The sequence below is a fragment of the Mandrillus leucophaeus genome, unplaced genomic scaffold (assembly GCF_000951045.1).
Source record: "Mandrillus leucophaeus isolate KB7577 unplaced genomic scaffold, Mleu.le_1.0 Scaffold1, whole genome shotgun sequence".
In the NCBI taxonomy this organism is placed as follows: domain Eukaryota; kingdom Metazoa; phylum Chordata; class Mammalia; order Primates; family Cercopithecidae; genus Mandrillus; species Mandrillus leucophaeus.
This window is the reverse complement of record NW_012098097.1, coordinates 1,303,401-1,328,689: the sequence shown is the minus strand read 5'-3', so window position 1 is coordinate 1,328,689 and position 25,289 is coordinate 1,303,401. Positions and strand designations below refer to the sequence as shown.

The 25,289-nt window shown below is 35.7% G+C and overlaps 1 protein-coding gene across 2 annotated transcripts in view; it reads left to right on the top strand.

Annotated features, from left to right (window-relative positions):
- ABCA9 (ATP-binding cassette, sub-family A (ABC1), member 9) overlaps positions 1-25,289 on the top strand; it is a 105,812-nt gene that overhangs the window by 59,145 nt on the left and 21,378 nt on the right. For both annotated transcript variants that reach the window (XM_011985013.1, XM_011985758.1), the window contains 15 exons: positions 1,158-1,216; positions 1,746-1,856; positions 2,582-2,757; positions 2,952-3,071; positions 3,287-3,425; positions 3,930-4,020; positions 6,056-6,195; positions 8,486-8,605; positions 9,843-10,041; positions 11,810-11,976; positions 12,599-12,732; positions 13,998-14,135; positions 18,271-18,378; positions 22,102-22,275; positions 22,466-22,579. In XM_011985013.1, the coding sequence (XP_011840403.1) occupies positions 1,158-1,216; positions 1,746-1,856; positions 2,582-2,757; positions 2,952-3,071; positions 3,287-3,425; positions 3,930-4,020; positions 6,056-6,195; positions 8,486-8,605; positions 9,843-10,041; positions 11,810-11,976; positions 12,599-12,732; positions 13,998-14,135; positions 18,271-18,378; positions 22,102-22,275; positions 22,466-22,579 (1,990 nt within the window). The remainder of the gene's footprint in view (positions 1-1,157; positions 1,217-1,745; positions 1,857-2,581; positions 2,758-2,951; positions 3,072-3,286; positions 3,426-3,929; positions 4,021-6,055; positions 6,196-8,485; positions 8,606-9,842; positions 10,042-11,809; positions 11,977-12,598; positions 12,733-13,997; positions 14,136-18,270; positions 18,379-22,101; positions 22,276-22,465; positions 22,580-25,289) is intronic.

Genomic DNA, 25,289 nt, shown 5'->3' with positions numbered 1-25,289 from the left:
AATTAGTGTATTTATAAGAAGAGGCACAAGAGAGCTTGCACTCTTTCCCTCTCTCTGCCATGTGATGACACAGCAAGAAGGCAGCTGTTTGCAAGCCAGGAAGAGAGCCCTCATCAGAAGCCAAATCTATTGACACCTTAATCTTGGAATTCTCATCCTTCAGAACTATAGGAAATAAATGTGTATTCTTGGTATTTTGTTATAGCAGCCCAAGCAGGAGAAAGCAACCTACCTGCTGGTTTGTTGTGATAATGTAAGTACAAATGTAGACAAAATGCTCTGGATCTGGCTTATAGTAAGTAGTCTTTCAACTCACTTAAAATCTTTTTTCTTTTTTTTAACTTCTATTTTAAGTTCAGGGGTACATGTGCAGGTTCGTTACATAGGTAAAGTTGTGTCATGGGGGTTTGTTCTACAGATTATTTTATCACCTAGGTATTAAGCCTAGTACCCGTTAGTTACTTTTCCTGATAAAATATTTTTCTATGCCCTCTTTTAAAAATCTTTCTCTGTTTTAAATCCTTTTCCTGGTCTTTTTCCTCCTCTCTCATCTTCTTTGGAAGTTTACTGGTTTCAAGTATTTTGTGTTCTGCTTATATTATCTTATTTATCTACAATCCAACTCTGTATGATAATTAATGTCATCCTCCTATCACTGCTGAATAACTGAACTCAATGAGTCTTGAGTACACAGCATTTACAACAGAGCTAGAGTGTAGCACAACTGGGACATCACCAGTTGTGAATCATTTAATGATTAGATTCCGAAGCCTATTATTTCTATTATGGTGTGTTTCTTCTCTTCTTTTTTCCACCATAGTATCTATTCACCATTGATTTTTTCTTCAGCTTTCCTCATATCCAGTCATTTGTCACAATTCTTCTAACAATATATTTCCATGTGCTAGCTGTGCCCTCCATATTTTAGCCTGTTCATTTTGGAAAGATCAGGGATTCTGCTTCTAATTAGGTACTCTAGGTGCTTCTGCCAGTGCCTGTGTGAAAGAAGAGAATCCCCAGATTTTCTTTGAGGCTTTGAAAGAAAAGAATCCCAGATTTTCTTTGAAGCTTTGATTAAGCCTCAGAGACTTGACTTATCAATCCTCTGCACATTTTCACAATTCTCTGAAAACATTTCCCTCTTTTTTTTTTTTCAGAATCAAAAATCTTAAAAAAGAATATGCAGGGAAGCATGAGAAAGTAGAAGCTTTGAGAGGTAACAAAATAATATTTTATTTAATGGGGCTGCTTGATTTAGTGGCTGCCTCACTGTTGTAACTTCTGGGTAGGGATTAAGCACAGGTATTCCGGATATGTCTCTCCTTTATTTGAACGCATTATGTTTCCTTCAATGTAAAAAAATTAAAAAACCATATAACAATTTTAAAAAGTAGGATGTATCATTAAAAATCATGTGGGTTTGAAAGATATATGATAATATTATGAAATTCTTTATTTTCAACTCATCTTATTCTCCAGCTCTAAAACTGTCTTTATTTTAGTTAGCCTGTCTTTATTGATAAAACCGCTTTTATCAAAAAATTAATTGCATAATAACATATTGACAATACTACCATTATAAAATCATGAAATACAGTTTTAAAAGAAAGAATTTTAAGATGAGTTTTATTTTGAATATTGCTAGCTCAATCTATTCATGCTGCAAAATTATTACAACAGTTTCAGAGACTGTAAAGTTAATATGTAGGCTCTGAGTGTAATTTTTTTTTTTTTAATCATGCCAGGTGTGGTATTTGACATATATGAAGGCCAGATAACTGCCCTCCTTGGTCACAGTGGAGCTGGAAAAACCACCCTGTTAAACATACTTAGTGGGCTGTCAGTTCCAACATCAGGTAAGAAGACAGTTATTCAAGGACAAGTACCTGGGCAAACACATGAATATGCATTTAATTATTTAACTGGGGCCAGGCATGGTGGCTCATGCCTGTAATCCCAGCACTTTGGGAGGCCAAGGCGGGTGGATCGTTCGGTCAAGAGATGGAAACCATACTGGCCAACATGGTGAAACCCCGTCTCTACTAAAAATACAAAAATTAACTGGCTATGGTGGCGGGCACCTGTAAGTCCAGCTGCTCAGGAGACTGAGGCAGGAGAACCACTTGAACCTGGGAGGCGGAGGTTGCGGTGAGCCAAGATCACGCCACTGTACTCCAGCCTGGCAACAGAGCAAGACTACATCTAAAAAAAAGTTATTTAATTGGTTTCATTAATTCAACAGTCTCATTACCCATTATACCCAGGCATTTAAGAGAAAAATTTTAGAAGTTTCTCTTATTATTTTATTGAGTTGTATTATACCTATTTAGAAAAATGTTGTTCACGTTTTAAATATGTCATAAGTAGTTTTATGATTATTCGGTTGCTAAGTAGCATTCCAGCTGAATCAGATGTTATTGTGAATATTATTACATTTTTAATCAGTTCATTGCATATTCCTTACAAGTAAACAATGTTGAAATGAATCTAAAAATTGGCATACAGTGTTTTCCATTTTAAAAGATCTTCAGTGAAGCATGACATATTTTCCTGATGGTCACTCTCTGCCTTCTGCTTTCAGGTTCAGTCACTGTCTATAATCACATGCTTTCAGGAATGGCTGACGTAGAAAATATCAGCAAGCTCACTGGATTTTGTCCCCAATCCAATGTGCAATTTGGATTTCTCACCGTGAAAGAAAACCTCAGGCTGTTTGCTAAAATAAAAGGGATTTTGCCACACGAAGTGGAGAAAGAGGTATGTGAGCATATTAGATGTCACACAGCCATGAAAACGAGATTGTTTACCTAGAAAATGTTGTGCTAAGTTATTTCCACATAATTCCTCATCTAAATTTTAGGCAAAAAGGCCCTTTGTAAAGAACAGAAAAATGATAGTGTTTTTAAAATAAACTTTCTGGGTTTGTGACTAAATATTCCTTATTTGGTTAGGTACAACGAGTTGTACGGGACTTAGAAATGGAAAATATTCAAGACATCCTTGCTCAAAACTTAAGTGGTGGACAAAATAGGAAACTAACTTTTGGGATTGCCATTTTAGGAGATCCTCAGGTAAGTCAAACAAAAATTACTGGTGAAATCAGATTGAAGACTATAAAAGTATTTTATTAGGTCAAACAATTTGCAAATGATAAATATAAGAGAACGTCTAGGATGAAATATTAAGCACTAACAAATTTCTCCCAAATACTTTTAAAAGTATAGTGCTTTTTAAAAAGATCTTATCTGAAAGGGTGGAATTACTTTAGGACTTTCCTCCTGTCCAGGTTTTGCTATTGGATGAACCGACTGCTGGATTGGATCCTCTTTCGAGGCACCGAATATGGAATCTCCTGAAAGAGGGGAAATCAGACAGAGTAATTCTCTTCAGCACCCAGTTTATAGATGAGGCTGACATTCTGGCAGGTAATGTTTTGTTTCCCTTATGTATCTTCATGAGAAGTTAGAGACAGTGTGGAATATGAACAGTTATGCTCCACAGCTGTGTCTCCCTGGAACTGCCATGACCCAAGACAGGAGAATTTTGCTCTTACTCATTTGTGGGTCTGCATCCCAGAGTACTTGGCCCCGTGGAAATATTCTGAGTCCATTGCAGAGCAGCTTTCTGGTTGTAAAATACATATCACACCCTCTAAGATATAATTTGTTTTAGGCAGTCTTGATGTCAGTTTAACTGAAACAGATCCTTTAGATGTATAATTTTTCTCAATACACTAGAGAATAAGTTGACCTAATTTATCAATCGAGCTGTTGGATGACAAAAAAAAGCGGTTTACGTACGGCCAGAATTAGAATGTATCTATTTTAGTGTGTCATGCTGCTACAATACATCGTTAATGGATTTGCATTTTGTGAATACTAAAGAAATAAGTCCTTTGTGTAACTTATCTTTTGATAATTTCTAAATAGACAGGAAGGTGTTCATATCCAGTGGGAAGCTGAAATGTGCAGGCTCTTCTCTGTTCCTGAAGAAGAAATGGGGCATAGGCTACCATTTAAGGTACAGCCCTGAATGTTGGAGACATGTTGACACAAGCTGAAAATGCTGGGGGCAGGTGGTATCAGCATCAATGGGTAAAAGCAGGTCCTATAACCACTAAGTTCATTTCTAGAGAGCTATGGTAGAACTAAGGCATAATTGCTTTGTTTTTTAGCTAGAACGCAGGATATATGAGATTATAGACATTGAGCATGCAAGGATGATTAATCTAGGTTTAAATTAAATTTTTGAAAAATATTTTCACAACGTGTTGCCTGCTAAGAGTAATTTGTTGATATTCTGACCCTTTCTCTTCTCATATTTCAGATGTTTACTTTTGCTCATCTTAACAATTTCAATACCCTGTGTTCTCCCTGACTTCATTTCTTTCCACCATCCTTTTGTGTTTTTCTTCTCTTACTGATAATAATTATTATCATTGAGTAATGTCTACTACTTTTTAAGTATTGGCTATGTTTTAGGTACTTGCTAAGATATTTACATATAGAATATTCATATTATTGTATTCAATCCTCTAAATAACTCTAAGAAGATACTGTTGTTATTCCTCTTTGACAAGTGAAAATACCACTTCAGATAGTTTTAATAATCTGCCAATTTCACACGACTTGTAAATGGTAGTCGTTGGATCAAAATTACAGGTGTGATATGAATGGCTTCCTTTATTTTGCACTACAATGTTGATTTTTTTAAAAAAATGATTCAAATAACTTCATCCTAATGGATAAATGGATCCCCCCATTTTTTACTCAAAGTGCCTAATCTGAACAAATCTGCCAATCTATCATTACTACTTGTTACAAATCTACCAATCTATCATTATTACTTGTTACAATCTAATAGAATCAATACCCTCTATTGAATACTCGCTATTCTCTAAGTATGTTTCATAGTTCAGTTGTCTTGTTTCTGCTTGAGGGAAGACGTCTGTCAAACATGTTCTTCTTCAACCCATTTAACCATGTCCAAGTCTTAACCATTTCTGAAAGTATTTTCTGAATATTTTCTCCTTAATGAGTATCTTATTTTCTGGAATCCTGAAAGCACTATTTTGAACTGTTGCCTTAGGCAACTAAATTAACTTCTTTGATCTTTAGTAACTTCATTTATGTAATAGTAGTAATAATACGTACTTTGCAGTTAAGGCTAAGAAACATTGAGTGAATGAATACTTGACAAGCTGCAAAGTACTCAACTGAGTTAACTCAACTTCCTTCTCCCTCACATCTTCTGTCATACGCTGCTTTATATTATTTGTATGTTGTAAGCTTCTTTAGAGAAGGTACTGCATTCTTCCTATTTGGTATTCTTGATAGCACTTGTAAGTACTAGGCCTTATAAGTACAGAATAGCCTTTTTTTCAAACTGATTTTTTAGGTTTCTATCATCAGTCAATTGTGATCTTCTCACCACTCTGTCAGCTCAGCACCTTTTAGTGTATGTGATTAACAGTGGCTTTTCAAAAATCAAATAATTTCATGAGTAACTTTATATATTCTTAATAAAGACAGGCCAGATTTCACTTGAATAAATTTTGGACCCCAAAATGATAAAATTAGCTTTAGCAGAACCTGCATTAGCATGACATGGGGCCATATTCTTAATGACTGTGTAACATTACCTCCATTTTTTGTTTTCTCATGCTTAATTCTGAGTTTTGGCAGAACTCATACATTACTACAAAGGGAAAATTCAAGGTTGGGAGGTTGGGTTTTTGAGTAGATGCTGACAAATTAAGCATTTCCCTTTACCTCACTCCAGGCAAGATCTGGCTTAATATCTCTTTTCTCCAGATAAGAGTCCTTGAGTTACCTCTTCCCACTCTAAGCATCCCTTATACTAATTCTTCTGCCATGTTGCATAGATTTAATGGTTTGGACTTTATTAGTAGCTTTACATCTTACTTTGTCCAGTAAACTATACATTGTTTTGTCTCATAAATATTAATAAAGTGAGAAGCACATACTACATAATTAGGAAATTGTTTTAGAGACAGAGTTGGATAAAAATAACTTTTATTCTTTTTAAATGTTAGTTTGCATCTGAACGAAAGGTGTGATCCAGAGAGTATAACTTCACTGGTTAAGCAGCACATCTCTGATGCCAAATTGACAGCACAAAGTGAAGAAAAACTTGTATATATTTTGCCTTTGGAAAGGACAAACAAATTTCCAGGTGACAAAATGTAGAAACCACAGAATGATTTGGGAATGGTGTTATTAACAATAACAGTAGTGATAAGAATGATGGCTAGTTTTAATGCTTGCTAGATGAATGGCACAATGCATTTACTCATTTAATATTCCCAACTCCAAGGTCACTTATAATATTACCCCCTAGTATTATCTCCATGTTACTTATGAGTAAATCAAGACATGTAGATGTTAAATATGCTTCACGTCACAACATGTGTAATTAAGAGGCACAGGCTAGCAGCAAAATAAAATTAGAAATATTTGGAAAATTTGTTTCAGGAATGAACGAGAGAGTGTGGTCAGGACAGGAGCAGGTATGTAAATACAGTGGCAGACTATTGAAGAAGAGCTGAAAGAACTGTACACAATAAATAGGTTGTTTTAGAAATACCATCACATAATGATATAATCCAAGTTATTGAACATAACTTGGATTGGCCTGCATTCTGCCAAATACTCTAATTCACAACTTTGCTGCAAACACAGAAGCTTGGAGAACCACTGCTGTTATTACTTTTCCATGGTATCTCCCAATGCAGTTTCATTTCCTAAGCGTTTTGAGGTAGACTGTTTTTTAAGTTTACTCTGTAAAAATGTGTTTGCCATATCAAGTTCAAGAAATTATACCAGGGCCATTGCTGTGTGCTTGAATTAATAAGCATGACATAATCTTGGTCCATAAAGAAACACAGAACCAAACATTAAAGTGCAGAGATCGAAACTCAGTGCTAGAGCTAGACAGTCTAGATTCAAACACCAGCTATGCCATTATTAGCTCTATACTATTCTGTATCTCAGTTTCCTTACTTGTGAAAAGAAAATTGAAATAGTACTCTACGTTGTTATGAGGATTAAATGATTTAATACTTTCAAATTTATTAAAATATTAAATATAAGTAAAGCACCTGGAATGATACCTGACACGTAGAACCTATGGTATTTCATCAGGTGTCAGAAACCCTCAACTACAGGATGTAAGAAAGAAACACAAAGAAAAAGTGCTGCCATTTAAAATATGATCTGCTATCATTTAGGATCCATTGTTATATCAGATATATTAAAAGGTGATGAAATATATCTCTTAGAATAAGTGAAATAATGGTTCACAATGCATACACAACATCTTTGAGATATGTATCCTTATAAAAACAGAAATCTTTGTGAAGATCACACAGCAAAGTTTTAGCTGATCGTTCATTAAAGGCATTCCAAAGGGGATGAGAAATTCGGAGAAAGACTGAACAACAATTAACCCTTAGGTAGATTTAAGGACTCATTAGAAATTTTGACTCTACATCTCTATTTTTCTTTATCCAACACATACTTAAGATTGAAGTCTTTAATTTATCCCAATATTGAGTTAGTTTATCTTTTATCCACCTTTCAGTTTTCCTGAATTTTCATACCATGGTCAGAAGCTTAAATAGAGAGCAAGAGAGAGACAGAGAGACAGAGACTGAGAGAGAGGAGGTGCAAAGTTACATACGTATTTTGTCCTTTCAAAAGCTTTACATACTTATGGGCCAGACGCTGTGGCCCATGCCTGTAATCCCAGCACTTTGGGAAGCCGAGGCGGGCAGATCACTTGAGGTCAGGAGTTCAAGACCAGCTTGGCCAACACGGCGAAACTCCGTCTCTACTAAACACACACTCTCTCTCTCTCACACACACACACACAAAATTAGCCAGGCATGGTGTTACGCACCTGTAATCCCAGCTATGCAGGGGGCTGAAGCAGGAGAATCACTTGAGTCTGGGAGGTGCAGTTTGCAGTGAACTGAAATTGAGCCACTGCATTCCAGCCTGGACAGCAAAGTAAACTAGCGAAGAGTCTATTCTTAATTCTTTCTATAAACATTAGTTCTTTTACATTTGTTATTATAATTCCCTAATAATTAATCCCAACAAGAAAGCACAAATCTCTGTTCTCTGGAAAATATGTTTTAATTAGTTGAAATTTAGAATTAAACACTCCTTATAATATAACAAAAGTAAATTTAAAAAAATGTATTAAGTAAAACATAATTTTTTCAAAAAAGCACATGTAGTTTCCTAAGAATGAAAAAAATAGATGTTTAGATTAGACTTTGATCTCAAAAAGACATGAAAAGTAACATACCATATAGATCATTTTAGAAATGAGAACATCTGTATCACAATTTTGTTTCTAGTTAGTACATTTGGCCTATCACCAATATTTTATATTTTTGAGAAATGTGGTTCTCATTATAAATTATATTCTTATAATCTGTTTTTGTGTCCACTTTTAGAACTTTACAGGGATCTCGATAGATGTTCTAACCAAGGCATTGAGGATTATGGTGTTTCCGTAACAACTTTGAATGAGGTGTTTCTGAAATTAGAAGGAAAATCAACTATTGATGAATCAGGTAACAAAAAATAAGAAAGAAAAAGAAATAGAGAGAAAGAAATAAAGAGAGAGAGACAGAAAGAAAGAGAAAGAAAGAAAGGAAGAAAGAAAGAAAGAAAGAAAGAAAGAAAGAAAGAAAGAAAGAAAGAAAGAAAGAAAGAAAGAAAGAAAGAAAGAATTTTATTTTTGTGTGCAGTATTTTATCTTGAAAATATGCCCAAATTTTGAGATTATATACTTTTGTTGGTGCTGTGATTCAGGCTTGTCTTGGGAAAACTTAGAGAAGAAATATATCTCTGTGGAATATAACAATGTATAACACTAGTTCCTTATGCAGCAAACAATAAATATATGGTATGATATTACCTGAATATACATTAGAGAAAAGAAAATTAGAGTTCACATTGACAATTATTTTTGTGGTAGCATTTTGATGATATTATTCCAATGTATTTGGGATTTAGTTGTTGCTTTTGGAAAGTTTGCTCTCTGCCTCATCTTTATTCCTTGGGAAGCATTCTGTCTTTTCTCTCTTATTGTTGCTAAACTATTTTTTTTTACTGGTTCACTGTCATATTATGGTGTTTACTCTTTACCATGATCTTTATTTTCATTTTTGCAATTTTCTGGGGGTCTTTTTGGATTGATCAAATATTTTTCTTTAATCCTCCTTTTCCTCTTTTATTCATTTTTGAAGTTATATACTTGTTACATTTTTTAGTGTTATACTTAACTTTTAATGTATGTACATGTTTTATAGCTTTCAAGAAGCCAGAGTTAGTCATTTTCTTTAGGCTTCTCCTCAAAACAGGTAACTTTTATCTTGTTTTTAACCATGGCTATATTTTAAAAATATAGTTTTTCCCATTTTTATGTTCTTGAAGGGGAGTGGAGGGGTTCTATGTATGCTAACTCTCCTATCTTGGTCAGAAATTCTAAGTGGTTTATCTTTTACAACAAATAGATTTCTTAATGAGTTTTTTTCATTGATTTCCTTAGAATAAATAAAGTCCTGTAAAGCTGCACACAGAAGATGTTTAAAATCAGAAAACACTAGATTTTCTTTTATTATATCCATACTTTCTGCTTCTTTCCCATTTCTTCAATAGTTGCTCTAATAATGTCATACATTAGATTACTTGTATCTTGGCCCAAGAGGGTAACTTTGACACCTTTGTAGGAAAATTTATCACAGGAAAAGCTAAATAATGCACAATTAAAATGGCACTTTATAAAATACTGATCTTATGTTTTAGATATTGGAATTTGGGGACAATTACAAACTGATGGGGCAAAAGATATAGGAAGCCTTGTTGAGCTGGAACAAGTTTTTTCTTCCTTCCATGAGACAAGGAAAACAATCAGTGGCATGGTGCTCTGGAGGCAGCAGGTCTGTGCAATAGCAAAAGTTCGCTTCCTAAAGTTAAAGAACGAAAGAAAAAGCCTGTTGGCTATGTGAGTATCTGAGCGTTTCAGATTTGTTTTGTCTGTGAACTAAAAATAAACTTAAGAGAGCAAAACATAAAAGAAACTCAGGTAAAATAAATTTCAGTAGATGCACATTGTCTTTTAAACAAAGAAATCGTTTTTTAATTAAACAAACCATTGTTAATCATGTGGATATATAATTGAAACAGATAAGGGTTGGAATTGTTCTTTTTTAAAATTTCACACACATTTTGTTCTTACCAATGGGTTGAAGTAGTTCTTTAAAAGCATGTGGATATTAGTACTTAGGTCCCACCCTAAAGACCCATTTACTCTTTCCCCAAGGTATCAAAACCTGTAGCTGTCAGGATTCCCCAGGGAAATGAAAACAATAGGATATACATATATAAGCATACTTATTTTAAGGAATTTCATTATGTAATTGTGAGGCCTGGCAAGTCTGAAATCCACAAGGCAGAACGTCAGGCTGGAAACTTGGGTTAGAGTTAATGTTGTAGTTGGAAGACTGGAAACTTAGGCATAATTTCCATGTTACTGTCTTGAGGCTCTGTAAAAGAGTCTGCCTTGGCTTCACGATCATATCTGGAACCCACTATGAGGTTCACATGTACCCCCAGAGCTTCAGCCTTATCATCAGGAACACTCATTCACTGAGAATGTTCATTCATCCAAAAATATTAGTGAGCACCTCTATGCAACACTCTATTATTAACTGATTATAACATATATCAAAAGAAATCAGACTTGAAAGTCCACCCTTGAGGGTGATTAGACATACGGTAAACAACAGACAATCCTGTGAACTATGGCATTGAGTAGGAGGGAGATTATGTCAAAATAGGAAGCTCAGGGACATTTTGAAGAAGAGAGAGGAGAATGGAAATTCAGGCTGAGGGAGTAGTACTGAGTATAGGGATACATGAGAAATCTAAAGAACTATTAATCTGAGTTAATTGCAACATATAGTGTATGAAAAAGTAAAAATATTTTTGAAATATATTCATACAGCTAAAGAGTTTGCATTTTATGAATACTAAGGAACTATTAAGATTTTATTTTTTATTTTCAATAGGTAATTGACATAATTTCAACAAAATGTTAAGAGGCTTAATTGGGCAATTGTGCAAAATTGTTTGGTGATAGTAGAATATGGAGACAATGAAAACAAACATTTAGAACAATATTGAAAAGAGTCAGGAAGGAGTTAATAAAAGCCCAACTAAAGAAGAGGAAGAAAGAACAAGGTTTGGAGGCAAGCAATAAGGATGCTATGATAGATATGAATTTCCAAATATTAGAAAAGAAATTTAAGGGAGAGAAATGGGTGGAAAATGATTGAGCCATTGTGGCCAGGGGAATGAGAAAATGCTGTAATTTACAGAAATTGGTAACAGGATGGGATAAAGTTCAGAGTGTAGTAAGTATGCACGTTAGTGATATGCCAATTTCAATAGTGCAGAAAAAGAAAGAAATGCAGGACTGAAATAAGGCAATGAGGTAGGGATTGGAAAGAGAGATTTAAGAGTCATAATCCACAGACTTCATAAACCCAAAGCCAAGCTGTCCTACTTGGCACTTGAGAGAGAGCAAAAGACTAAAGGTAGATACATATGACCCATCTCATTTTAGAAACAAGAAAATGGGGCAAAGTATGATTCAAATGTTTGGTTACTGATTATAATTTATTTCCATTATTATATTCATTATCCCCTCAAACTTAAAAACCCACAAAAGTTTCTAAAATTTTTTTTCTTTTACATTTTCCTCTGCATAGATTATTGCTTTTTGGTATTAGCTTTATCCCTCAACTTTTGGAGCATCTATTCTATGAGTCATATCAGAAAAGTTACCCATGGGAACTGTCTCCAAATACATACTTCCTCTCACCAGGACAACAACCACAGGATCCTCTGACCCATTTACTGGTCATCAATAAGACAGGTGAACATGGGACTGAAATGCAGCTGCTAAATGTTGTTCTTGTTAAGAGATTCCCCCCAAAAAGCATGAACTGCTAGGAAAAAAAAATAAACTGTATATATTTTAGAAAGTATATATGAGGCCAAACAGAAAATAAATTTAAAAATGAAAAATACAACATTGGAGAGTTTGTTTTAGAAATAGATTCTGCAAGTTTACTTAACCTTAATGTTTGTTGCACAAAGCAACTAAAAAGGATGTAGGGAGGTAAATCATTGACTCACCTCTGAGGTCTTTGTGTATCATTTTGTAAATCTGTGCTGTGCTGGCTTCTGGAAAAAATGTTTCAAATTAAAAAAAGATAGACTATTAATAGCTTCAAGGATTATAATGTTAATGGCAATTCTTATTTCTGTACTAATAGAAATTACAATGAAATGCCTAGGCTCTAGATAAAGTAACCTTGTCATACCTATGATATTAGACTGGATTTTAGTACCAGAACATCAATTCTGCTTTATTAAGAAAATCCTTAGACAGTCCTTTTGTATGATGTGCTTTGTGTGATGTAATGTATTTTTAATATTACTTGACTATTGTTTTATTTCATTTTTGCTTCCTTTAATCTTTTTCGTCATGGTAGGGTCAAGCATTGATAACTTTTTACATTCACTGAGGCGACAGAACATAGCTATAGAAGTGGATGCCTTTGGAACCAGAAATGGCACAGATGACCCATCTTACAATGGTGCTATCATTGTGTCAGGTGATGAAAAGGTATGCTGGACTACAGTTGCTGTATTTCACCAAAGATGGACTATGGGAGTACAATTTGAATAATGCATATCAACTGAATGAAAGGCCAATTTCACACAAACAAATGGGATAGTTCTCATTTTTATAGGAGAAGCTGAACTACAATTATTTCCCCATAACCTCCAGCATGACAATATGTAATGAAATTTATTTGATTTTATTCCTGATTAAGCTGAATACACTGCTATAATTAATTTATTTAGATCATTATTATCAATTGGATTCCGTTCCAATAATTAAATCTCATTCTCAGTTGGAACTGAGGACAACTGCCCACTGTAGACTTGGCCTTTGCTTTTCTGTTTTCTGTGTCTGCATACTGCTTCACTCATTCATATCCCCTGCCTAGACCCTGTAGGAATTTGAGTCAGAGATCTCTACAGCAGGCAAATGAAAAAGATGATATAATTATGTTAAACGCATAAATCACAGCTGTTAGGTGTCATAAAGTGTGGCCATTTGTAATTTATCACAGCTAATTTTCAGGAATAAATTCCATGTCAACGATAAAGTAAGAAATTACCTTCAAGATAGTTCTCATTATATCTTAAGTTATTTTTCAGTATGCTCAGTAAAGTAGTTTTAACATCAATAAACATTGCTTTAGGTAATTAGGTTAAATACAATACACTTGATTTGTTTATGATTGCAAAAATGTGTTCTCAAAGCTTTCCCACATTTTGGGCAATATGGATAATTAATTTACTTATATTTTTCTCTGAGGGAAAAATAATCACATTATACACACACACACACACACACACGTTATTTTAAGGGAGACTTTACAAGTAAGTATAGAATTTGTGAAAACCTATGCTTTCATTACAACTTTCTGCCTGCCTCCCATTTCTCAAGTATCCAAACATTATATACTTATAAAATGAATGTGTCACATTTTGAAACGAAGTCTATAGCCAGGTTAAACTGAGGTTGCACTATGGAATTTCATAGTGTTGCTGCTAAATATCATTTGAAGTATTTTGTTTTGTGATGTTTGGGCATAAATAGTCACATGGTTGATGTTATGGTGGGTAGAAACCACAATACCGGATTCTTTAAGTATACTAAGAATTAATCAAATATTATGAGTGATAGTGATATTAATCACACTCAGTGCTTGGGCCTAATTATATTATCAATAACTTGAATGATTTTCCAACACGTTCACTCATTAAATTTTGTATTTGCTTTATGAAGACTTACAACTGGTGCTTGCTGTATTTCAGGATCACAGATTTTCAGTAGCATGTAACACAAAACGGCTGAATTGCTTTCCTGTCCTCCTGGATGTCATTAGCAATGGGCTACTTGGAATTTTTAATTCTTCGGGACACATTCAGACTGACAGAAGCACATTTTTTGAAGTAAGTTTAATTGTATCTCACTTATACTGTGTCATGATAAGTTTACAAGAAAATTCTTGAAATGCTAAGATAATATTACATTACTTTTTGTGAACCTATTCTTAAACTTGTGTGTGTGTATATATATATCTGTGTGCAATATTTTATGTATATAAATCACTGTATATGTAATATATATACACACACACTATTTAGAAATGACCACACAACATTATAACACACACACACACACACATTTAGAAATGACCACACAACATTAACCTTATTTAGATGACTTGGTGTCAATGGAGCAACAGAAAATAAAACTCATTATGGTTTTTGGTCTAGATCTGTCACCATCTGTGGCTGTAGGTAGTGGGACATTGTTGAAACAGACTTAAAGGTCAGACTATGTGACCTTCTTAAGCAACTGGACTTCTATAGGATATAGAAGTCATCAATCTACAAAGAATAGATTAAAGACTTTATCACAAAACTTTCTTAAGAAGTAAATGAGGCAATGTGAGCACCTGGCTAAGTTGGACCAGTTATTGTAGGAATGAGTGATGAGGCACATAAAATAGGACAACTCCTGGTGCTGAATAAATTATATTTCTCATTATTATTGCTATTAAAACTATTTTCTTGGGATGCATCAAAAGAAGTTTCCATTAAAGAATGTTCAGCTTTATTAGATCTGGGGACTGGCTGAATGGGAACTAAGGCAGTTCTTTTTTAAAATCTAGTTTCTCAGGCCTGCTTAGATGCCCAGAGGCAGAAGATCTGGGATAGAGATGTGGGTGTGCACTGCTGTGTCTTCAGGTCACCTTTTATCTTGTTGTGTTGAAACACCCTTCGTCTGGTTTAAATGACACCCTGGGCATATTCTATAGCTTCTTGGTCACTTTTTGTTATGAAGAATCATTCTAGTGCAGTCCTAAACTTCAATTTTCTATTCAATTTAAACTTTGCAGGGTCAAATTGAGGCCTAAGGGGGCATGGAAGTGGGTGGGTGGTCATGGTGTGATTTGCTCTTCCATCCCCCTTTGCAGTCTAACACCTTGGAATAGAAAAGGGAGAGTGTCCTAGCTCTGAAACTATCCCCTTTCCCTCCCCTTCTGAGGAAAGCACTGCTGTGCTGGAGGCAGAATGGAAGAATGGAGAGATGGAGCTTTACCTATGGAACTGGTGCTGGGGAGATATCATGCTTTCTCTAGTTGCTAGTAGTTTCTACGTATGTGGTCACCATAGCCCAGGTGACCCATGTAATTGTCTTGGGGCGGTGGTTAGCTTGGCTCCAGACCTTTCTGTAGGTGATGACACACTCAGGGTTGCAGAGTCTCTGTAGGCTGCTGCAGGAAAGTCCACACCGTCAAACTTTCTCCAGTCTACATTGTTCATTGTTTGATGTGTCCATCTTCCAAGTAATTCAACAACTTCTGTCTTGCTTTAACATCTGTGCTTCCTCAGAAAGAGCTATGAGAACTGTTGAGTGCTTCTTGCATGCTGTCTGAAAGCTACAGAGGTTTGGGATGTCAAGGGAGTTGCCCTGTCTTCTCCAAAGCACATCATACCATTGTCCTTTCAAGCCACGTTTCAGCAGTCCTCCTTCCTTCAAAAATCTCTAGGGCAAAACCAGATATTTCCCATGTGATTTATATGTAGTAGCATATTTAAATGTACCAAGCAGAATTTGAGATAGTTATTACTATTGCTATTATAGATTGAGCAGCCCTCATCTGAAATGTCTGGGACCAGAAGTGTTTCAGATTCTCAGTTGTTTCAGATTTTGGAATACTTGCATTTACGTAATGAGGTATATTGGAGATGGGACCAAGTCTAAACATGAAATTCATTTATGTTTCATGTGCACCTTATACACAGAGCCTGAAGATAATTTTAGTTGATGTTTTTAATAAACTCTGTGTTGTGTGCCTATGTTTGGACTGTGATCCTTCACAGGAGGTCGGGTAAGGAATCCTCCACCTGTAGTGTCATGTTGGCACTCAAAGAGTTTGGAATTTTGGAACATTTCAGATTTCAGATTTTCAAATTAGGGATTCTCAACTTGTGTTATTATTAGACAGCTGGGGAAACTGTAGCCCACTGAGGTGTCACTGTGTTTCATTATCTATTATATTTGAGTAGACTAGCCAATTATCTGGATAACAAAGAATTGGATGTTCCCAAGAATAAGCAAGTAACCTGAATTCCCACCTTTAAAAAGATGTCTTCACTACAGAGTATTTGCTACCCACCAGCCCAGCTGACCTCGAGCTCATAGGTAGACAAATTCTCTCTTTGAATTGCCACCTCTGGTTTCCCCATCCAGCTCCTGGCATTCTCTCTTGCAATTCTGTAAGCCTATTCTACTTGATCTTAAAGTACCAGGCTCACTATAACTCAGGCCTTGGTGCTGACTCCTTCTCAATAATTTTTATCATCTATTAGAGTGTCCTACAGCGTTCCCATCCAGCCACTCCTGCAAGTCCTCACCTGGCCGAACTACCCAGGAGGCATCAAGTATCTTTCAGCTTAGGAAGGACCCCGTCAGGCTGAGTCACATAAAACTCTGAGTGTGGGTGGATATGATCTAACATGGACATAATATGTCATTTATGAACCCAGTCATGAGTAAGGAAGCTGGCTGTCCAGATGAATTGTGATTTTTCCTCCCTCAGAGGCCTTCCGAATCAGGAAAAATCAACCACGGTATCCACAGACAAAGATATGAGATGGGACGTGTAGTCTTTGGTGGACATGTAGTTTCTTCCCCTCCCAGGGTCTTATCTACACATATACATCTTTAGTCAAGCAACTTTTATATGCTGTAATATCTCAGAGGGTTGCTGAGTTTTAGGAGGGAGTAAGAGAACAGAGAAGTAAAGAAATCAAAACTCATCATACCAGATGACTTGCAATGTAGTGAGGTGACTGATGACAGATCAAATTAAGGTTTGTACTACCATACAATCCATCAATCTCACCTTTGCTACCCCCACAAAAGGAAATAAGTATATCAAAGAGATATCCGCACTCTCATGTTTGTTACAACACTGTTCACAATAGCCAAGATTTGGAAGAAACCTAAGTGTCCATTGACAGATGAATGGATAAAGAAAATGAGATACATATACACAGTGGAGTACTATTCAGCCATAAAAAGGAATGAGAGCCTGTCATTTGCAACAGCGTAGATGGAACTGGAGATCACTATACTAAATAAAATAAGCCAGGCCCAGAAAGACACACATGGCATGTTCTCATTTATTTGTGGGATCTGAAAATTAAAACAGTTGAACTCATGTACATAGTCAAACAATGGTTACCAGAAGCTGGGAAAGGGAGTGGGGAGTGGGAGTGGGAGTGGTTAATAGGCACAAAAAATAGTTACAGAAAGAATGAATAAGGCCTAGTGTTTTACAGCACAACAGGGTGACTATAGTCAATAATAATTTAATCATATATTTAAAAATAACTAAAAGAGTATAATTGGATTGTTTGTAATGCAAAGGATAAATGCTTGAGGGTATGGATACCCCATTCTCCATAATGTGATTACTTCACATTGCATGCCTGTATCAAAACATCTCAGGTACCCCATAAATATATACATCTACTATGTACCCACAATAATTAAAAATTTTAATTTTTTTTAAAATTAAGGCTTGTAGCAAAACTCAAGATCTTCTTTAACATGTATAGGGTTTTGATTTTTTTAAAAATATAATGCCTGACATGGAGGGCGTGCTGACCAGTTTTCTCCTAGCCCCTCCACTGACAGTCCACAATCTCTATTGTCTCTTAAAACATCAGCCTTGATGTATATAAGCAATGCATGTAAGACTGTAACCGTAAAGTCAGAGAGCAGACATTTCATGCCTACCTTACAAGTTATTAACTGTGTGACCTTAGACAATTCATACCACTTGGTTGAATTTGCTTCTTCATAGGTAAATCAGGCTACATGTTCAGAAGGTCCTAGTTGCTGCAACACAGGACTGAAAATGAATGTGGGTAAGAAGTTGCACATAGGACCTTGAGAAGTGCTTTGAGTGATCAGCCCAATTCATTTATTTGAGTGATTTAGTTAAGAAAGTACAGATGAAACAGATGCCCGATCGCTATCAGCTCAACATGTTCCACATGATTTCAGGAGCATATGGATTATGAGTATGGGTACCGAAGTAACACCTTCTTCTGGATACCGGTGGCAGCCTCTTTCACTCCATACATTGCAATGAGCAGCATCAGTGACTACAAAGTAAGAAGAGTTAAAGTCTTCATATGTTTTTTATATCTAGAGAACCCTTCACCCACCCTTACAACTATAAATTTACATGCAAGTGGTAAATCTAATTTTTGTATTTGATGCAATGAATAATCAAGCACTTTAATAATAATTGCCAAATATGAAGAAAATGCTATCTTTCTTAAACAAACGTGAGACCTGAGAAAGGACAGTCATCTGCTAACAGGGAATGACAACTTTCAACTGTATATCACTTAAAATTTTACTTATGACACTTACCCACAGACATAATCACATCTCATCTCTCAGTGGTGGTTTCTACCTTCCAAATGGTGGTAAAGCTACTCAGTTTAAAAGCCCTGACCAACTCACCACAGAACTTTGACTTGTTGTTGGAAAATATTGTCCCTTTAAAGCTTCATTTTTGTGAGTTTTTAAAAAATAAAATTCAAGGAACCTGTAACAGAGTCTATCTGCCACTCTCCCATGTCTTCATGTCCTTGCCATCATCCACTGATGCTCAGGACATGTTTTTGAAGGACTTGACTTAATTTTTATTTATTCTGCTCTTAAACTGTCCCTATCTTTAGTGACTTCTCCCATGGGAAACACAAAATACTATTTTTCCTTTACTCTTATAAGACCACACATTCACTGTCTTTTTCCTCCTGCTCTTGACACTCTTTCTCACACTTTTTGGGGGGTAAACTCTTCTGAGTTCAAATGTCAATATTTCCATTGTCAAGCTGCATGAACCTCAAAAGTTACTTAATCACTCTATGCCTCATTTTTATCACCTATAAAATGAGACATTAGTTACATCTATTTGAAATAGGTTTCTGTGAGGATGTGGTGAAATAATACCAATGAATTACTTAGAACCATATTTGCCATATAGTAACTTTCCCATAAATGTTAATGTTTGATGCCTAAATGTCCAGGCTTTAGTTCTAGGACCCTTTTCAACTAGTTCCAGAATTCTTGACTTCTATATGTACAGTTGCTTCTGTGATATTACCATATAGCTGAGTAATAGATATTTCACACATAGGCAAAATAAAACTTTTATTTTCCTGACCAGATATGCTCACCTCATGACTTTCTTATTTCAGCAAATGGCACTATTGTCTACAGTTGCTCTAGCATAAAATTCTGGCATTATCATTGTGTCTTTATCTCCTTTATTTAATCCATTGGAAATTCTTTAAAGTTCTACTTCAAATCCATCCATTTCTCTCCCTCTCCACTATTTTCTTCCTGGTCTAAGCCATCGTCATTCCTTGCCTAAACCACTGCAAGAGCTACCCATCGGTTTCCTTATTTGCAATTAATTCCTTTCATACAACCAGAATGAACTTTCAGAAGTTTAAATTAGATCATCTCTTTACCTTGTTTAACGACCCCGGCAGTTTCTCTTTGCAGGTAGAATGAAATTCTAATTCTTTATGTTGTCTGGCAGAACGCTCCCTCCCTCATTTGTCTCTTGTTTATCTCTCTACCTTTCCTCCTTGTACTCTCCTCCTCTAGCTACCCCACTTTTCCTTCTGGTTCTCAAATATGCCAATATCATCTGGACCTTTGCGTTGGCCATTTCTTCTGGCTGGAATGCTCTTTCTTCTATTCTTTCTACAGCTGGCTTTCAGTAATTCAGATCTCAGCACAAATATTTAAATATTTCAGCCAAGACCCTTTCTCTGCTTAACCAGTCTGAAATAGACTTCCCATAACTATTATATGAACCTATCTTAAAAATCTATGCATGTTACTTATCATTATCTGAACCTTTGCTTTTTTTTTTTTTTTTTTTTTTGTTTTTGTTAACTGTCTCTGTCAACTAGGAATAAACATAAACATCATCAGCGCAGGAATATTTTTTTCTAAATTTTACCTACTTCATGGTTACTCATCTCTATAAATAATGGCTCACCTTTCATTCTTTTATCCTAACTGAAACCTAAGAGCTATTTTTTTTAGGATTGCCAGAATTAAGCAAATAAAATTACAGACACCCAGTTAAAATTTAATATCAGAAACAATGAATTTTTTCAGTGTAAGCATTTTCCAGATATTGCATGGGACATACTTATACTTAAAAAGGTTATTTATCTAAAATTTTAACTGGCAGCCCCACGATGTCAATGTCTTTCTTTCGCTCTCGTCTTCATAGCTGGTTAATGGTGAAGTCACAGAGTATACTTCTGAAATATTTCTGGAATCTTTCCGCTTTCCTCCATTTCTGCTACAATACACCAGCCAGAACCATCATCATCTCTCTTCTGGATGAGCACAGCAGCCACCCTATAAGTCCACATTAGCCATCTTTATTTTTCATCCAGTGTGACAGAGTAATACCTTAGAAACACAAAGCTGACCTTGTTAATTCTCTGTCTAAATTCCTTCAATGGTTTCTCAATATACCAAGGAGCAGGATTGAAATCCTTGCCATTGTCTGAAAGCCATGGGTGATCTGGACCCAGGTGTATCTTTCTCCCTTAATCTGATGCCACTGCCACCTTGATAACTATGCTCCAGCCACACTGGCTTCTTTCCAGTTTCCCAGAACATCAACCTCTTTCCACGAAAGGGTCTTCTCTCCCACTGTTCTCTGCCCACAGTGCTTTCTGACCTGTCACCCGGATCTATCCTATTCACTGCCCATGACTTCACAAGGGAATCTTCTCTGACCTGACCCCCGAGTTACAATTCATTTCTCTTTGAAAGGCTATAATACAACCCTGAATTCTTCTTAACACATGCACAATTTTGCTTAGGTAGCTATCACTATATTTATTTGCTTATTGCCTCTATTTCCTCTTCCCCTGCAACTTAAACTTTTAAGTGCCCCATGACCAACACGAAGTCAGTCTTATGGTATACATTCTGTAAATATATATTAAATAAGTTAATGAATAGAAAATATCAACTCTCTAACAGTCCTCACTGTCATCCTCTTTCCTACTTCCTTCCAGATGTACTCTCCTTTCCAAAATTATTTGCATTCCAGGTTTTGCTAATGAATCTCCTTATATGGACTCAATTTTAGATATGAAATTTTAATTGCCTTTATGCTTTACTGTTTAAAATAGTTCAGGTCATATTTTCAAGACCTCGTGTTATGACAATCACTGTAATAATGTGACTTATAGTAGTCGCAATAGCAAAATCCACTCACTAGTTTTCACAGTGCGATAATGGAAAATATGACTTACGGCAAGACAATAAGAGTAGTGCAACATTTTAAAGGCAGTCTTGCCGATTTCAACCTAAAGAGTTTTTAAATGAAATCAACTAGAGGACCATTTCTTAGACCTAAAATAAAATGCCAATGATAAATGCACCGTTTACATTCAGTATAAATTTTAAGTATCTTACAAGAAATGGTAATCCCACTTCTGTTGAACCTTTGTGCAATGTGCAAGTTTTCATGTCAAAGGAAAGAACAGTCTCAAAAAGAAAAGATGTCTTCTCATTGAGGCCATGCCCAATCATTCTGTGACATAACATTAGCTAGTTATGTTGGTGCATTTTCCCTTTAGACGATGAAATCATGACGTGGCTTGCAGCATTATCAATGCCTCTGAACAAGGGTGTGGTGAGTGGTGGTATCATTTGCTAAATCAGGATAGTATTTCTAAAAGATGAAGCAAAAATGAATGTTTTCATGACTATGTATTTGCAATTTCCCAAACTTCAGCTTTTCAGAAGCTTTTGATAATTCTTCTATTTCTTTATCAGAAAAAAGCTCATTCCCAGCTACGGATTTCAGGCCTCTACCCTTCTGCATACTGGTTTGGCCAGGCACTGGTGGATGTCTCCCTATACTTCTTGATCCTCCTGCTAATGCAAATAATGGATTATATTTTTAGCCCAGAGGAGATTATATTTATAATTCAAAACCTGTTAATTCAAGTAAGTGGCAGCAATTATGAAATGGTTTTATTAGACTATTTTTTTCATAAATGCAGTAATATTATTAATCTTAAACCAAAGAACTTCAGATTACCTGTGCTGTTGTATAGTTTTGGAGAATTGAGGAGTAAGTATGAGTACTCTTCTAGACAGTATTTACCTTATTGGACTTTAACGTTTCTATTTTCAGATCCTGTGTAGTATTGGCTATGTCTCATCTCTTGTTTTCTTGACATATGTGATTTCATTCATTTTTCGCAATGGGAGAAAAAATAGTGGCATTTGGTCATTTTTCTTCTTAATTGTAAGTATGCATATAGTAACTATTATTTTATCATTTTTCATAAATCCAAGAACATATTTTAATCTTTGTACTAAGCAGAGTGGCAAAGTAATACTGCTCTCTAGAAAATTTTAATTACTCTAAGATAATCACGGTTCTATTTAAAGTCTACTCTATGAGTGAGTGTATGTTATCTATAAACTATGATCCTCGAACATGTCTCCAGGTCTAACTTCTCCCCTGAGTGGAGACTTCTGCTTCCAGCAATTCACTTGCAATTTCACCTGAATATTTAAAGAAGACCTTAGTGATCACATACCTGAAATATAATTGTCGCCTCAATCTTATTCTTCATTTCTTTTTTTCTTTCTTTCTTCTTCTTCTTTTTTTTTTTTTTTTTTCTGAGGCAGGGTCTTGCTCTGTCACCCAGGCTGGAGTGCAGTGGCATGATCTCGGCTCACTGCAACCTACACCTCCCGTGTTCAAGCAATTCTCCTGCCTCAGCCTCCTGAATAGATAGGATTATAGGTGTGCACCATCACACCTAGCTAATTTTTGTATTTTTAGTAAGGACAGGGTTTCACCATGTTGGCCAGACTGGTCTCAAACTCCTGACCTCAGGTGATCTGCCCTCCTTGGTCTCCCAAAGTGCTGGAATTACAGGCGTGAGCCACCATGCCCGGCCTTCGTCATTTCTGAATAGATTACATTATTGCAGCAGAATCCACCCAGCTAGTTTCTCATTCCAAAAGTTTGGAATCATCCTTGATCACCCTCCATTTTCTCCGGTATTCAATCCACATGCATGTCATTTAAACTCTAGACATTTCCCAGTCGGCCTGATGTGTCCCGACTTCACCGCTATATCCATTGCCTAACCTTCCATCCTCTCTCACCTAGAGTAGTGCAACATATCTGTAACTGGTCTCTCTGTTTCTACTCTTGCCTCCTGTTAACTGTTTTCTACATAATATCCAATGAGACCTTTTTAAAATAAATTTTAGTTGGAAAGTATAGCCTACATTATAGAAAAGTATGCACATTTTAAGCACACCTAGTAATGTTCTATTTATTGATGTGTCTGGTAGTTTTTTTGAGCACTTCCCCAAAACTACCAGGTACATCAATAAATAAAATGATACTAGAACCCTAGAAGCCCCCTTCCATCCCATTTCCAATTTCCCTCCTCCTTGTAAAAATCATTACTCCTATTATATTCACATAGGTTAGTGTAGCCAGTTTCTGAACCTAATAAAAATGGAATCATGTAGAAGGCATAATTATATATCTGTACATAATTGACAACAGGTTATTTAGAATCATCCATGCTGTTGCATTTGATAGCAACCAGAATAGTTTATTTCTTTTCATTGCTGTAGTAGTCTACTGATGAATGTGCTATAATTTATTTATTCGTTGTTGATGGACATTCAAGTGGCTTCTTGTTTTGCACTGTTATAAATAACACCGCCATGACTTTCTTGTTTCTTGTATGTCTTTTGGTGCGTGTGTGTGTGTGTGTGTCTTGAGACATAAACCTAGCAATGGAATTACTAGGTCATAGTGTATTCAACTTTATGTTCAACTTCAGTTGACCTTGCCAAACAGTTTTTCAAAGAGGTGGAACCACCCACAGAATATGAGAATTCCAGAGGATAATATGGGGGATGCCTCACATTTGGAAGAAACTAAAATAAAACGCCACAAGTAAATATAAATTAGAAAATAAGAAGAAAAGACAATGACTTCCAGACTGGATTTAAAAAATTAGCTATATGTTATTTACAATAAACACATGTAAGTCATGGGCAATGACAGGCATTTTTTAAAATGAGGAAATTAGAAGTGTCTACACAAATAGCAGATGAAGTCAAATTCTAGACCAAAAGTCTTAAATAAGGAAAGAAATATGTTGACAAAATGCAAAATTCATGAAGAAAATGGAAGTCTCTTAATTTGTTTAGCAAATAATACACAACAGCAAAATACACAATCATCTCTAAAGATCCAAGTGGAATTTAATACAAGTGGAACTTAAATCACCTGTTTCAGAACTGGAAGATTCATTGGAAAAAAATGAGCCAGCATGTAGAAATTTAACTTACACATCATATAAGTTGTATTTGATTAGTTATGTAGAGAGAGAACCTCTTTGTTCATAGAGCAGGGTAGAACGAAACAAAGAAAATCTAAGCGGAAATGTGGTGGCCAAAGAATGAAGTCCCTAATGCAGAGCTTTTCCTAAGTCCACTTCCATCCTCAATAAGCAATTTTGACGAGGAAAAGTTAGTCGATAAAATACTGATAATTGGCTCCAAAAAGGTATACAAGAGTGACTGAGTTGACATCCTAGCACAGGTAAGTAAAAACCCTTGAGAGAAGAATGCTTCATCTGGAGAGGCGGGATGCTGAGGTTTGCTATTTTACAGGGCTCTGAACTGAACTGGACTGTGGCCTGAGGTCTAATAGTGTGTGCACTCCTTGACAATGAGATTCACGGCCTACTAGGTAGAGTGAAAACTGGTGCAGAACACTGGACATGACCTACAGGAGAAAGCAATAAGGCCACACACAGCCTAAGCTAAGCACACTGCATATATCTAGGCCTCCAGGTTTCAAAGATACTGATAGAAAGCAATGCCCTACATCAAAATATTTACTCAGAGAAAAAGATAAGCCAATATCAGCCAAGAGAGAAAGCGTGTTCAGAAATGATAAGCGCTTTATCAGA